This window comes from Rhinatrema bivittatum, chromosome 2 (genome assembly GCF_901001135.1).
Source record: "Rhinatrema bivittatum chromosome 2, aRhiBiv1.1, whole genome shotgun sequence".
Classification (NCBI taxonomy): domain Eukaryota; kingdom Metazoa; phylum Chordata; class Amphibia; order Gymnophiona; family Rhinatrematidae; genus Rhinatrema; species Rhinatrema bivittatum.
Genome location: NC_042616.1, coordinates 793,350,832 through 793,363,336, shown reverse-complemented (window position 1 = coordinate 793,363,336; position 12,505 = coordinate 793,350,832). Strand labels below are relative to the sequence as shown.

At 44.2% G+C, this 12,505-nt stretch overlaps 1 protein-coding gene across 3 annotated transcripts in view; it reads left to right on the top strand.

The window, feature by feature from the left end:
* The window catches only part of AGO2 (argonaute RISC catalytic component 2), a 225,163-nt gene that overhangs the window by 130,903 nt on the left and 81,755 nt on the right, over positions 1–12,505 (top strand). For all 3 annotated transcript variants that reach the window (XM_029592084.1, XM_029592085.1, XM_029592086.1), the window contains one exon: positions 10,904–11,037. In XM_029592084.1, coding sequence (XP_029447944.1) covers positions 10,904–11,037 — 134 coding nt within the window. The remainder of the gene's footprint in view (positions 1–10,903; positions 11,038–12,505) is intronic.

The window sequence follows — 12,505 nt, the reverse complement described above, 5'->3', positions numbered from 1 at the left end:
GAAATGCACTGAAAACTTTGATGCGCAGTCACGGCTTACGGGATGTGTGGCGGTGTAGGTACCCGACATCGAGAAACTATACCTTTTTTTCTGCTCCTCATACCAGTTACTCTCGCATAGATATGTTTTTATGCAGTGCTAATCTGATACCCTTAGTTAATACAGTTGACATTGAACCAATTCTTTGGTCTGACCATGCCCCGGTGTGGCTTACGATGCAAATCCTGGACTACGACAGGGGTACTAGATTTTGGCGGCTCAATGACTCCCTATTTGATGATCCCACGTACGTATCTCAGGTAGAATTAGATATCCAAGAATACCTACAGTTTAATGACACTGAGGAAGTTAATCCGGTGGTACTTTGGGAATGTTTAAAGTCTGTTCTCAGGGGCAAATTAATTGCCCGTTCGTCCCACCTTAAGAAGCAGCGGGAGAAGGACAGGACACAGCTTCTGACACGGCTTAAGGAATTGGAAAGGGTTCACAAAAGTGGTTCCGCCCCTGTAGGAACATATGCCCAAATGACTGAGATCCGGACTTGCATTGCTTCCTTAGATGCGGCGTTTTTAGCCCATCAATTGCAACTCTCTCAACAAAAATACTTTGAGGGCGGCAACAAAGCGGGGAAGATGTTGGCTAATGTTTTGAGGAGGCGACAGGCACAAACTACCATCATTAAGATAAAAAATAAAGAGGGAGGTATGATGACGGACAATAGAGCTATCAGACAGCGGTTTCACCAATTCTATTCAGAACTTTATGCAATGGACCGGGATATATGCCCTGAGGCCATTGATAAATATTTAGAGGCATCTTCAGTACCTGTCTTGGATGAGTCCCAGCAGCGTATCTTGAATAAAGACATTTCGGAGCAGGAGATTCTCCTTGCTATCAGATCCCTCAAGCCCGGGAAATCACCGGGCATCGATGGATATACAGGACGCTTTTATCAAACTTTTGCCTCCTGTCTAGCCCCGGTGTTAGTTAAATTTTTCACAGCCCTAAAAAATGGGATCCCACTTTCAGCCGCAGCTAACACCGCTGGCATTACGGTACTGGCGAAACCCGGGAGGGACCCGACGATATGTGGCTCTTATAGGCCGATTTCTCTTATAAATATTGATTTAAAGCTTCTTGCCAAAATACTAGCCACCAGACTTAATGTCTTTATTGCCCAAATTATACACCCGGACCAATCAGGGTTCATTCCTGGTCGCCAAGCGAGTGACAATGTCCACAAAATTTTGGATATGTTCTGGTGGGTACGGCAGCACGATATTCCAGCGGTGGCTCTCTCGGTTGACGCTGAGAAAGCCTTTGATATGGTGCACTGGCCCTATCTGTTTGCGCTGCTCCGGAAGCAACAGTTTGGGGACCATTTTATACAATGGGTCATGCAACTATACAATAATCCCTCAGCGTGTATTAAAATAAACGGGGGATACTCTGCTACTTTCCCGGTGGGAAGAGGCACACGTCAGGGCTGTCCTCTCTCACCGTTATTGTTTGCAATATTCTTAGAGCCCTTTGCAAACTTAGTGAGGTCCCACCCGGGTATTAGGGGTGTCGAGGTGGGTTCCTTCGCCTCAAAATTGTCCCTTTTTGCAGATGATATCCTGATCCTGGTTACTGATCCCGAACACTCTCTGCCCCATTTGACTGAAGCCCTGGAAGAGTTTAGCCGAATCTCTGGTTTTCGCCTTAATTGGGAGAAGTCGGAGATTTTAAATATCAATATCTCTCACGCTTCTGAAATGACGCTTAAGGCCAGATTTAGTTTTAAGTGGGCCCAGCATACATTAAAATATTTGGGAGTATATATTAGTGCTTCACAAGATTTGTTCCAGCTGAACTATGGTAGATTGTGGTCTACGATCCTTAAAGATTTGGAGGAATGGAACAGGTACAGCATATCCTGGTTAGGTAGGATTGCTGCTATTAAGATGACTGTTCTCCCTAAATTACTTTACCTGTTTCAGACTTTACCGATTGACGTCTCTAGAAAACAACTCACTCAATGGCAGAAGAAAATCTTGCTATATATATGGGGGGGCAAACATCCCAGGATTGCCAGGCGCACCCTCTATAAGTCTCGGGTGCAAGGGGGTCTGGGAGTTCCCAACTTAGGTCGCTATTTTTTAGCGGCGCGTTTTAAAACGCTTGTAGATTGGCACAAACGGACCAACCCGAAGCCCTGGCTTTTATTTAGTCAGCAATTAGCTGGGGAAACTCCTTTAAGTAGTCTGTTGTGGCAACCCAAGCGGACATGGCGTATCCATGTTGAGGGGCTCCTACCGCCGACTATGCTGCTCGCTCTCAAACATTGGGCTACCAGTAAACATCTACTTGTGGGGAATAGCGAATACCATCAGTCTACGTTTCTTTATTCTAATACTGACTTTTCACCTGGCTTTGAGAATGCGGCTTTCCTAGGCTGGAAACAGAGAGGGATAAGCACATGGGCCCACCTTCTGGGGTCTGGAGGGCTCCTTTCTTTTGTAGATTTACAAAAGAGATATGACCTGGTGGAATCTGACGTTTTTCTATATTTGCAACTCCGCCATTTTGCACAGGCCTCCTTGCTTAGTGGGATCCGTTTACCGACGCAATCTGACTTTGAGAAATTGTGTTTGAAGGCAGATTTCTCGGTCAAAATGTTGTCTGTGCTATATTCCATGTTGGGGATAGGGGTGTTTGAGAAATCACCGGGCATGTTGGCCTGGGAACATGACCTTCAGGTGACTTTCACACAACATGAGTGGGAACAGACTTTCAGAAGCATGGGTAAGGGGCTCATTTCCTCTTCCTTAATTGAAAACTCTCTGAAGTTATTGCATAGATGGCATTATTACCCGCAACGTTTACACCGCATGCTGCCCCACTTACCGGATAAATGTTGGAGGGGTTGCCAACAGGTGGGCAGTTTTCTCCATATGTGGTGGGAATGTCCGATACTCATACCCCTGTGGCAGGCCATTGAATTTTGGATTCAGCAACTATGTGGGGTAACCATGAGGCTTCTCCCTCAGCATGCCTTACTGGGCACTGACTTGATCCCGGGCAAAGTGGGTTCCAATCGCCTAATCATGTATGTCTGTACGGCTACTAGACTTGAAATTGCCAGGAAATGGAAGCTGGTATACATCCCGTCCCTGGCTGAAGTACAAGTTAAACTAAGCCATATGTATACTATGTCGGAGATCACGGCCAGATTACGAAAACAGCTTCCTAGGTTTCGGGATGTGTGGTCGGGCTACTCTAATTGGAAGTTACAATGTGGCGCAGCTGAGGACAGTTGAGGCGTCCCTTGTGTGCTCTTTCGCATTGAATCGCGGGAGTTGCCGGGCTAGTATCTCTATTATATCATTTGTTAATGTATGTATCTTTACCATCCTACCATTGTTCTTTTGCTTATCACTAGCTACCTATGGGGGAGGGAGGGGGGGGTCAATTCTAGGGAGGGTGGGGAGGGGGTGGGAATACTCAAAATGGATTATTATGGTTGATCATTTGAATGTTTGCCTTTCCTGATGTTTCAGGTGCCTGTGTGCACAAATCTTTTGTATCTTGCATTTGACCATAATAAAAATTTAATTATAAAAAAAAATTTGGTTTCCAGTCCTCTGGGATTTATCCATCATAGAGCCTATCATTTTGGAGACTTGCCAACCTTAGAATGGTAGAACGAAGGTTCTTTACTTCATCCCCTCTTAGTTTCTCACCTTTATGATCTGGATTTTGAAAGTGAAGTGTTTTTTTTAGGTTTAAGAACATAAGAAATTGCCATGCTGGGTCAGACCAAGGGTCCATGAAGCCTCGCATCCTGTTTCCAACAGAGGCCAAACCAGGCCACAAGAATCTGGCAAGTATCCAAACACTAAGAAGATCCCAGGCTACTGATGCCAGAAAAAGCAGAGGCCATTTCTTAAGTCAACTTGATTAATAGCAGTTAATGGACTTCTCCTCCAAGAACTTATCCAAACCTTTTTAAAACCCAGCTACACTAACTGCATTAACCACATCCTCTGGCAACAAATTCCAGAGCTTTGTGTGAGTGAAAAAGAATTTTCTCAGATTAGTCTTAAATTTACTACTTGCTAATTTCATGGAGTGCCCCCTAGTCCTTCTATTATCCGAAAGTGTAAATAACCGATTCACATCTACTCTTTCAAGACCTCTCATGATTTTAAAAGACCTCTTCATATCCCCCCTCAGATGACTCTTCTCCAAGCTGAACAGCCCTAACCTCTTCAGCCTTTCCTCATAGGGGAGCTGTTCAATCCCTTTTATCATTTGGTCGACCTTCTCTATACCTTCTCCATCAAAACTATCTTTTTTGAGGTGCGGCGACCAGAATTGCACACAGTATTCAAGATGCGGTCTCACCATGGAGCGATACAGAAGCATTAAGACATTTTCCATTTTATTAACCATTCCCTTCCTAATAATTCCTAATATTGTTTGCTTTTTTGACTGCTGCAGCACACTGAGCCGACCATTTCAAAGTATTATCCATTATGATGCCTAGATCTTTTTCCTGGGTAGTAGCTCCTAATATGGAACCTAACATTGTGTAACTACAGCAAAGGTTATTGTTCCCTATATGTAACACCTTGCACTTGTCCACATTAAATTTCATCTACCATTTGAATACCCAATCTTTCAGTCTCGCAAGGTCCTCCTGCAATGTATCACAATCTACTTGTGATTTAACTACTCTGAATTATTTTGTATCATCTGTAAATTTGATAATCTCACTCGTCTTATTCCTTTCCAGATCATTTATAAATATATTGAAAAGCACTGATCCAAGTACAGATCCCTGAGGCACTCCACTGTTTACCCTTTTCCAATGAGAAAATTGACCATTTAAAACTACTCTGTTTCCTGCTTCAACGGCAGGGGAGAAAGTCTGATGCTTCACGCATATCCAGCATAGAAGCCTCTCATGAGGGAGTTTGTCAAATGCCTTCTGAAAATCCAAGTATACTACATCTACCGGTTCACCTTTATCCACATGTTTATTAACCCCTTCAAAAAAAAAAGAAGTAATTTGTGAGGCAAGACTTCCCTTGTGTAAACCCATGTTGACTGTGTTCCATTAAACCATGTCTTTCTGTATGTTCTGTGATTTTGATCTTTAGAATAATTTCTACTATTTTTCCCAGCACTGAAGTCAGGCTCACTGGTCTATAGTTTCCCAGATCGCTCCAGGAGCCCTTTTTAAATATTGGGGTTACATTGACCACCCTCCAGTCTTCAGGTACAATGGATGATTTTAATGATAGGTTACAAATTTTAACTAATAGATCAGAAATTTCATTTTTCAGTTCCTTCAGTACCCTAGGATGCATACCATCTGGTCCAGGTGATTTGCTACTCTTTAGTTTGTCAATCTGGCCTACTACATCTTCCAGGTTCACAGTGATTTCGTTCAGTTCATCTGACTCAACACCCCTGAAATTAATCTCTGGAACTGGTATCTCCCCAACATCTTCATTAGTAAACACGGAAGCAAGGAATTCATTTAGTCTTTCTGCAATGGCCTTATCTTCCCTAAGAGCCCCTTTAACCCTCTGTCATCTCATGGTCCAACAGACTCCCTCACAGGTTTCTTGCTTCAGATATATTTTAAACGTTTTTATTATGAATTTTTTTGCCTCTATGGCCAGCCATTTCAAATTCTTTCTTCACCTGTCTTATCAATGTTTTATACTTAATTTGACAATACTTATGCTTTTTCCTATTTTCTTCAGATGGATCCTTCTTCAAATTTTTGAAGTATTTTTTTTGGCTAAAATAACCTTTCACCTCACCTTTTAACCATACCGGTAATCATTTTGCCTTCCTTCCACCTTTCTTAATGCATGGAATACACCTGGACTGCACGTCTAGGATTCTATTTTTAAACAATGTCCATACCTGTTGAACACTTTGAACCTTTGCAGCTGTACCTTTCAGTTATTTTTCTAACTATTTTCCTCATTTTATCAAAGTTTCCCTTTTGAAACTTTAGTGTTAGGGCTGCAGATTTACTTATTGTCCCCCTTCCAGTTGTTACTTTAAATTGATCATGTTTGTGTCTCAAACACTTCCAGCTTGTAGGAAAGAATCTATTGGAAAGTCTTAAGCCTGCAAGAGAAGGAGGAGGCTGCTATCTGATATCACAGCAAGGCCTTTGATCTTTTTCCTGTCTCATGCAAACTGCTCAGATGCCTTCTGCATATCTGAGTCTGAGCTCAAAACCAACTCTAGTAAGGTATGCAGTTGGCACATACCATTAGGAAGGCAGAACATAAGAACATGCCATACTGGGTCAGACCAAGGGTCCATCTAGCCCAGCATCCTGTTTCCAACAGTGACCAATCCAGGCCATAAGAACCTGGCAATTACCCAAACACCAAGAAGATCCCATGCTACTGATGCTAGTAATAGCAGTGGCTATTTTCTAAGTCAACTTAATTAATAGCAGGTAATGGACTTCTCTAAGAACTTATCCAATCTTTTTTTAAACACAGCTACGCTAACTGCACTAACCACATCCTCTGGCAACAAATTCCAGAGTTTAATTGTGCGTTGAGTGAAAAAGAACTTTCTCTGATAATTTTTAAATGTGCCTCATGCTAACTTCATGGACTGCCCCTTAGTCCTTCTATTATCCGAAAGAGTAAATAACCGATTCATATCTACATGTTCTAGACCTCTCATGATTTTAAGCAGGTTTCTGTTCTATTCAGCCCTGCGATTCTTGCAGGGTTTACATTATTTGAAGCCTTCCATCAGGCCACCCGCATTTATATTAATATGTGTGGAATAATCTGGATTGTATTTCTAAGATGGTATTTTTTAACAATGACCACGCCTCTTGCACACTTTTTACTTTTGTAGCTGCTCCTTTCAGTTTTTTTCTATTTTTCTCATTTTATCTGTTTCCCTTTTGAAAGTTTAGCACGAGAGCCGTGGATTTGCTTACTGTCCCCCTTCCAGTTATTAAATCAAATTTGATCATATTATGATCACTATTGCCAAGTGGCCCCACCACCTTTACCTCTCTCACCAAATCCTGTTCTCCACTGAGAATTAGATCTAAAATTGTTCCCTCTCTGTCTGTTCCTGAACCAATTGCTCATAAAGCTATCATTTATTCCATTTATCTCTCTAGTGTGTCCTGATGATACATTTACCCAGTCAATATTGGGGTAATTGAAGTCTCCCATTATTACTGCACTACCAATTTGGTTAGCTTCCCTAATTTCTCTTAGCATTTCACTGTCCATCTCACCATCTTGACCAGGTGGATGGTAGTATACTCCTATCACTATAGTCTTCCCTGATGCACAAGGGATTTCTACCCATAAAGATTCAATCGTGCATTTAGTCTCGTGCAGGATGTTTATCCTGTTGGACTCTATGCCATCCCGGACATAAAGCACCACACCGCCTCCCGGGTGCTCCTCTCTGTCATTGCGATATAATTTCTACCCCGCTATAGCACTGTCCCATTGGTTATCCTCTTTCCACCATGTCTCTGAGATGCCAATTAAGTCTATGTCATCATTCACTGCTATACATTCTGATTCTCCCTTCTTAGACTTCTGGCATTAGTATACAAACATTTCAAAGTTTGTTTTTTGATTGTATTTTCTGCTTTTTAATTGATATGGATAAGTTAGAATTTTTAGCTCAGGTGAGTTTTTAGTTACAGGCACTTGGTCTATTTTCTTATTGGAACCTCACTGTCTGGATCTGCATGGCTCTCACTTAAAGCTGTACAGTGCCCGCATTCCCATGCTAGTCTTACAAGATCCGTGCAGGAGTACAAGCACCAGACGGCATCAACATATTTACATAGCATGCTGGGAGAGATTGCAAGTGGTGAAGGAAGCTGAGAGGGGAGGCTTGATTGGCTGAGAGGACTGACTGGCTGGTATGAGGAGGCCCAGCCTGGATAGGGAAGATAGGGGCTCTTTCTTTGATTTGGGGCTGCTCACTGAATTGTGGCTTAGAGGGTTCCTCATGAGAGCAGTGCTGGGGTATGCTTAAATGCTGGGGCTTAAATTCAGTGTGAGTTGCAGTCCTGAATCAAGAGAAGAGAAGCACTAAAGAGGACTGTAGCAGCAGTAAAGAGGCCACTTAGAATTGTAGATAGACGATTAATAAATATTTTAAATAAATAAGTGGAACATTTACCCAAGGCAAGTTGCTGGAACATTGTAAAAAGATATACATCAATTTTTAGCACCCTCAAAGAACCCCTAATTAGCTGGAAAATAAGCACATACATTTACATTTTATGAACACTTTGAGATCAGAAGCCCTAAATATAGAAATTAGGGACGATAAGTTAGTGGCCTTCTTGCTAAAGGTCAGGCGCAGCATAACACCTTTTCCTCCATATGTGCCAGGAGGGTGGGGAGAAAAAAAAACTGACCTAAAAAAGGTGATATTTTGAAGGCTTTCACCAATTTTTTATACAAACTTGTATATGAATAGATCACCTGCAGTTCCTGAGGCAACTTCGGCATAGTTAGAACAGGGGTGGCCAACCTGTGGCTCTTTCATGTGTAAAATTTGGCTCTTGCCCTCATGTTCCCATGGCAACTGAGCATCCCTTTAGAAGGCTGGGGCTGGAACAGGAAGCGCACACAGCAAAGCAGAAAAGAGCCTCTCTGCTCCATATTCCTGCCCCTTCTTTCCTATTCTCCCGGTGCTGCCAGCTGCAGTAAAAAGGGGAGGAAGGACTGGAGCAGGGAACAGGGGGTTTTCTCTGCTCATCCCTGCTCTGCCCCTCCCCTCTAGTCTGCAACCAGCAGAACTGGGGGGAGGGTTAGTTTGAGCCTAAAGCTGACATGAGAGCAAAGACAAAAGCCAGTTAGCTCCCTATTCCGGTCCACCCTGTCCTGTCCACCCCACCCGCTACCTAGAGTTTCGGATTCAGCTAACAAATAGAGGGAGTTACTTGGAAATCCAGTCGGGTCAATTTGTGGTGAGGGAAAAGAGGTGTGAATGCTTGGGGGGGTTTGGTGAGGAGAGAGAATATGAAAAGATATGAATATTGGGGGAGGTGAGTGCTATGAATGGATGGGGAAGAGTGATGCAAGATGGGGTAAATGCTTCTAGCGGGGGTGACATGAAAATAGGTGAATGTTGGGAGAAGTGAGAAGAGGGTTGATTGCTGGGGAACAGCACAAGGAGGAGCTGAAAGCTATAGGGGAGGCAAAGAGAGGAAATGTTATCTCCCTCCCCATCTCCTTGAAGTCAACCGTGCAAATTGGACCTGGAACCCCTATGACTTCCCAAAGTCCACACCGCCATACGTTCTGCAGCCGGTGTGATGAGATCAGGGCTAGGGTAGAGGAAACAGAGGAGAGGACTTGGAATAAGGGGTTGGGTGAGAGCCATGGGAGAAGGAGGAAATAGAGTGTGTGTGTGTGTGTGGGGGGGGGGGGATGCGAAAGAACCAGGGGTTTAAGGAGTGTTAAGAAAATTTGGGAAAGGCAATAGAGGGGTACAAGAAAGCAAGAATGTGAGGGTGTAAGTGAAAGTAAGCTGGGTGGGGGGCAGAGGCAGTGATTATGGTGTGTATGAGAGAGAGACACAGGCGGGGGAGAGAGAATGACAGAGCCAGAAGCAGTGGGGGCAGGTGGTGGCTAAGATGGGGGACAGAAACCCTTCTTCTCCCCCTTCAATACCTATGGTTAACAGAGCCAGAAGCTAAGACGGGGGGTGGGGGGAGCAGAATGAGAGCCATATGTATGGTAAGGATGAAGAAGTCAGTCGGAGATGTGATTGGGAAGGAGGAGAATTTGCGAGAGACACACACGGGAGGGGTGATGAGGTTTGTGTGCGAGATCCAGAAGGTGTTCCGGCTATGGGGGTAGGAGAGAGAGCATTAGAGGGAAATGGAGGGGGGGGGGGGAGAGAGAGAGAGAAAGGTGGTGGGGACAGGTGGAAAAGAAAAAGAGGCAGCGCAGAAGATACTGGTGCTGGGCATAGGGTAGGGGAAGGGAGAGGTGTGACAGAACATACTGGGACTGGGTAGTTGAGAAGAGAGGGATAGAATAAGCACAAGAGATGGACTGGGAGGGATTAGGTTGGGTATGTTGAGCCCCTGGCATTCTTATTGTGGGGCTACTATGCTGGAGCTGTGCAGGGAGAGGCTGGGGGGATTGAGAGAGACTGGTAGGGACAGGGCGGGGGATAGAGGAGAAACTAGAGGAAATAGAGTGGGAAGGTTGACAGATTGGAGGGAACAGGGTGGGGAACTGAGAGGGATTTGTGAGAGGGTGGCAGGATAGAGAGAGAGAGACTGGTAAAATAGGATAGGGGAAAGAGACTGACGGGAACAGGATGAGGGGATTGAGAAAGAGAGAGGCTGGTGGGGGATAGAGAAAAAGAAGAGACTGGTGAGGGACAGGGTTTAGGGGGATTGAGAGAGAGATGTGGGGATGAGAGTTCCTCATTGGGACCCCTCTCTCGAAAACACGAGGCTTTTTGGTACTGTGCAGTCTGATTCCATGGCTCTTTGGTGCATGATAGGTTGGCCACCCCTGAGTCAGAACGTTGCATTTTAGTGTCTCCTGGGAAGACCTTAAATGGTTAAATAGTTCTATTTACACAGAGGAGCTCGAAGACAATTTACTGTATGAAAAAGCGTAAGGCTTCCGTACCATATGGATTTTCCATTGATTTTTGTCACAAAATTGAGTCATAGTCCCTGTCATTCTGACTCTTTGCACTGAGATCACGAGCCCACTCCCCAAACATCTGAGATTCTGGTTAATCTGTGTCCTTAATGAGCACAGAATATATTCCTGTGTCCATAAGTAGTTGTGATGTTTAAATGAAGCATGCAGATTATTTCCATACATTTATGATCACTTTTTAATTTAATTTTCAGAATAAAGCAATTGCCACGCCAGTTCAAGGAGTTTGGGATATGAGGAATAAACAGTTTCATACTGGAATTGAAATAAAAGTCTGGGCAATTGCCTGCTTTGCTCCGCAGCGGCAGTGCACTGAAGTTCATCTCAAGTATGTTCAGAATTTTATTTTTAAGCAAATGTTTGTAATTTTCTTTTCCTCTTGTGTTCCTGAATCCATTGGGGTCCAGCATATCCCGTCTCCCCTGCCTCTTATGGAAGCGCTTACTCTACCTCAGCAACAATGAAATAACTGACATTTTTTTAAATTACTTTAGGCGTCTTCAAAGACAGGATTCTCTTATGAATTGAGTTTATAACCCTCCTTCCCCATATTCCAAATTAGATACATGTAGGTGATCTTAGAACTTTGGTTACTTTTATGACTGATATGCATATCTCAGGATAGGCTAGTAAATCTGCCGTGTACTGCAGAGCTAAGCATGACTGATCCCTCCTCCTGTGGAATCTCATGTTAACAGCTCTTTTGTTGTCTTCAGTATTGCAGTCCTAATTATGTTTTGCTTAGCAGCCACCACTTGAGTATGGAAGTTTAACAGGTTGTGTTAACTTTTTGAGCACTGTTCAACTTGAGTTGGAAAAGTACTCTTATAGTGATCGAATCCATCTCTGTAGGCACGATAACTTTCATCAGAGTTAACCGAGCGGGATCAAATTTGGACTGATGGCCAGTCAGGGTCCTTGAATTTCCACCATGGCCTTGACCAGATTGGTCCACTTTGAGATTGAAGTCATTTTCTGTAGAGTACATTAGGAAAAGCATGGAAAATGTATGCTTCTGAATGAGCCTTACTTGGAAAAGGTAGGTTAAAAATCCAGTTCCCTGTATGTACCTGGATCAGTCCAGACCGTGGGTTGAGCCTCCTGTCCAGCAGATGGAGACAGACCAAAACTGAAAGGGTATCCTATATCAGGACAGAGCCTACCCTGCAGCCCTTCAGTATTTGTCTGTCTCCAGCAGATGCAGGCAGCTCACCCTGCGGTTCCCTTACCTTATTACTTTACCCTACTCTGTGTGGGTCTCTCTGTCTCTATTTGACTAAGATCAAGCAAGTATTATTTTTTTTTGTTTCTTAAAAAAAAAATAATTTGAAGTTACTCTGTCAGTTCAGGAAACAGCGCTGTCTCCTCGCTCTTGGGGAGCCTAGGGGGGCTTGCCCCTTGAGTTATCAGCTTAGGCTCTCTTCCCGGTGACCTTAGGATTTTTTTTTTCATCAGTCATGCCGTGATCTCACCTCTGTTTAGCCTGCGGGGAGTCTGCCTCGCGGCTCTCCTGCAAAGGACTTTGTTCGGAGTGCCTACCGAGTGGAGAGGGTTCCTCCGTGGCGCCGAGTCAACCAGCGACCCGGGGGAGGTCATCTCGTCGCGTGGCCAGACTGTTCCCGACTTGGGAAACTGCGGGAACGGCAGCCATCTTCAGTATCAGTGCAGCTCCTGATTCGGGGCTGCAGGAGGGAGAAGAGCCAGATTTTTTTGTTTCTCCTCCCGATTTCTGTACCCCCTCCGGCTGAGGTCCCCGACCCTCCTTCCCCCTCCCCCTTCCTCCGGGAAATCCAGGC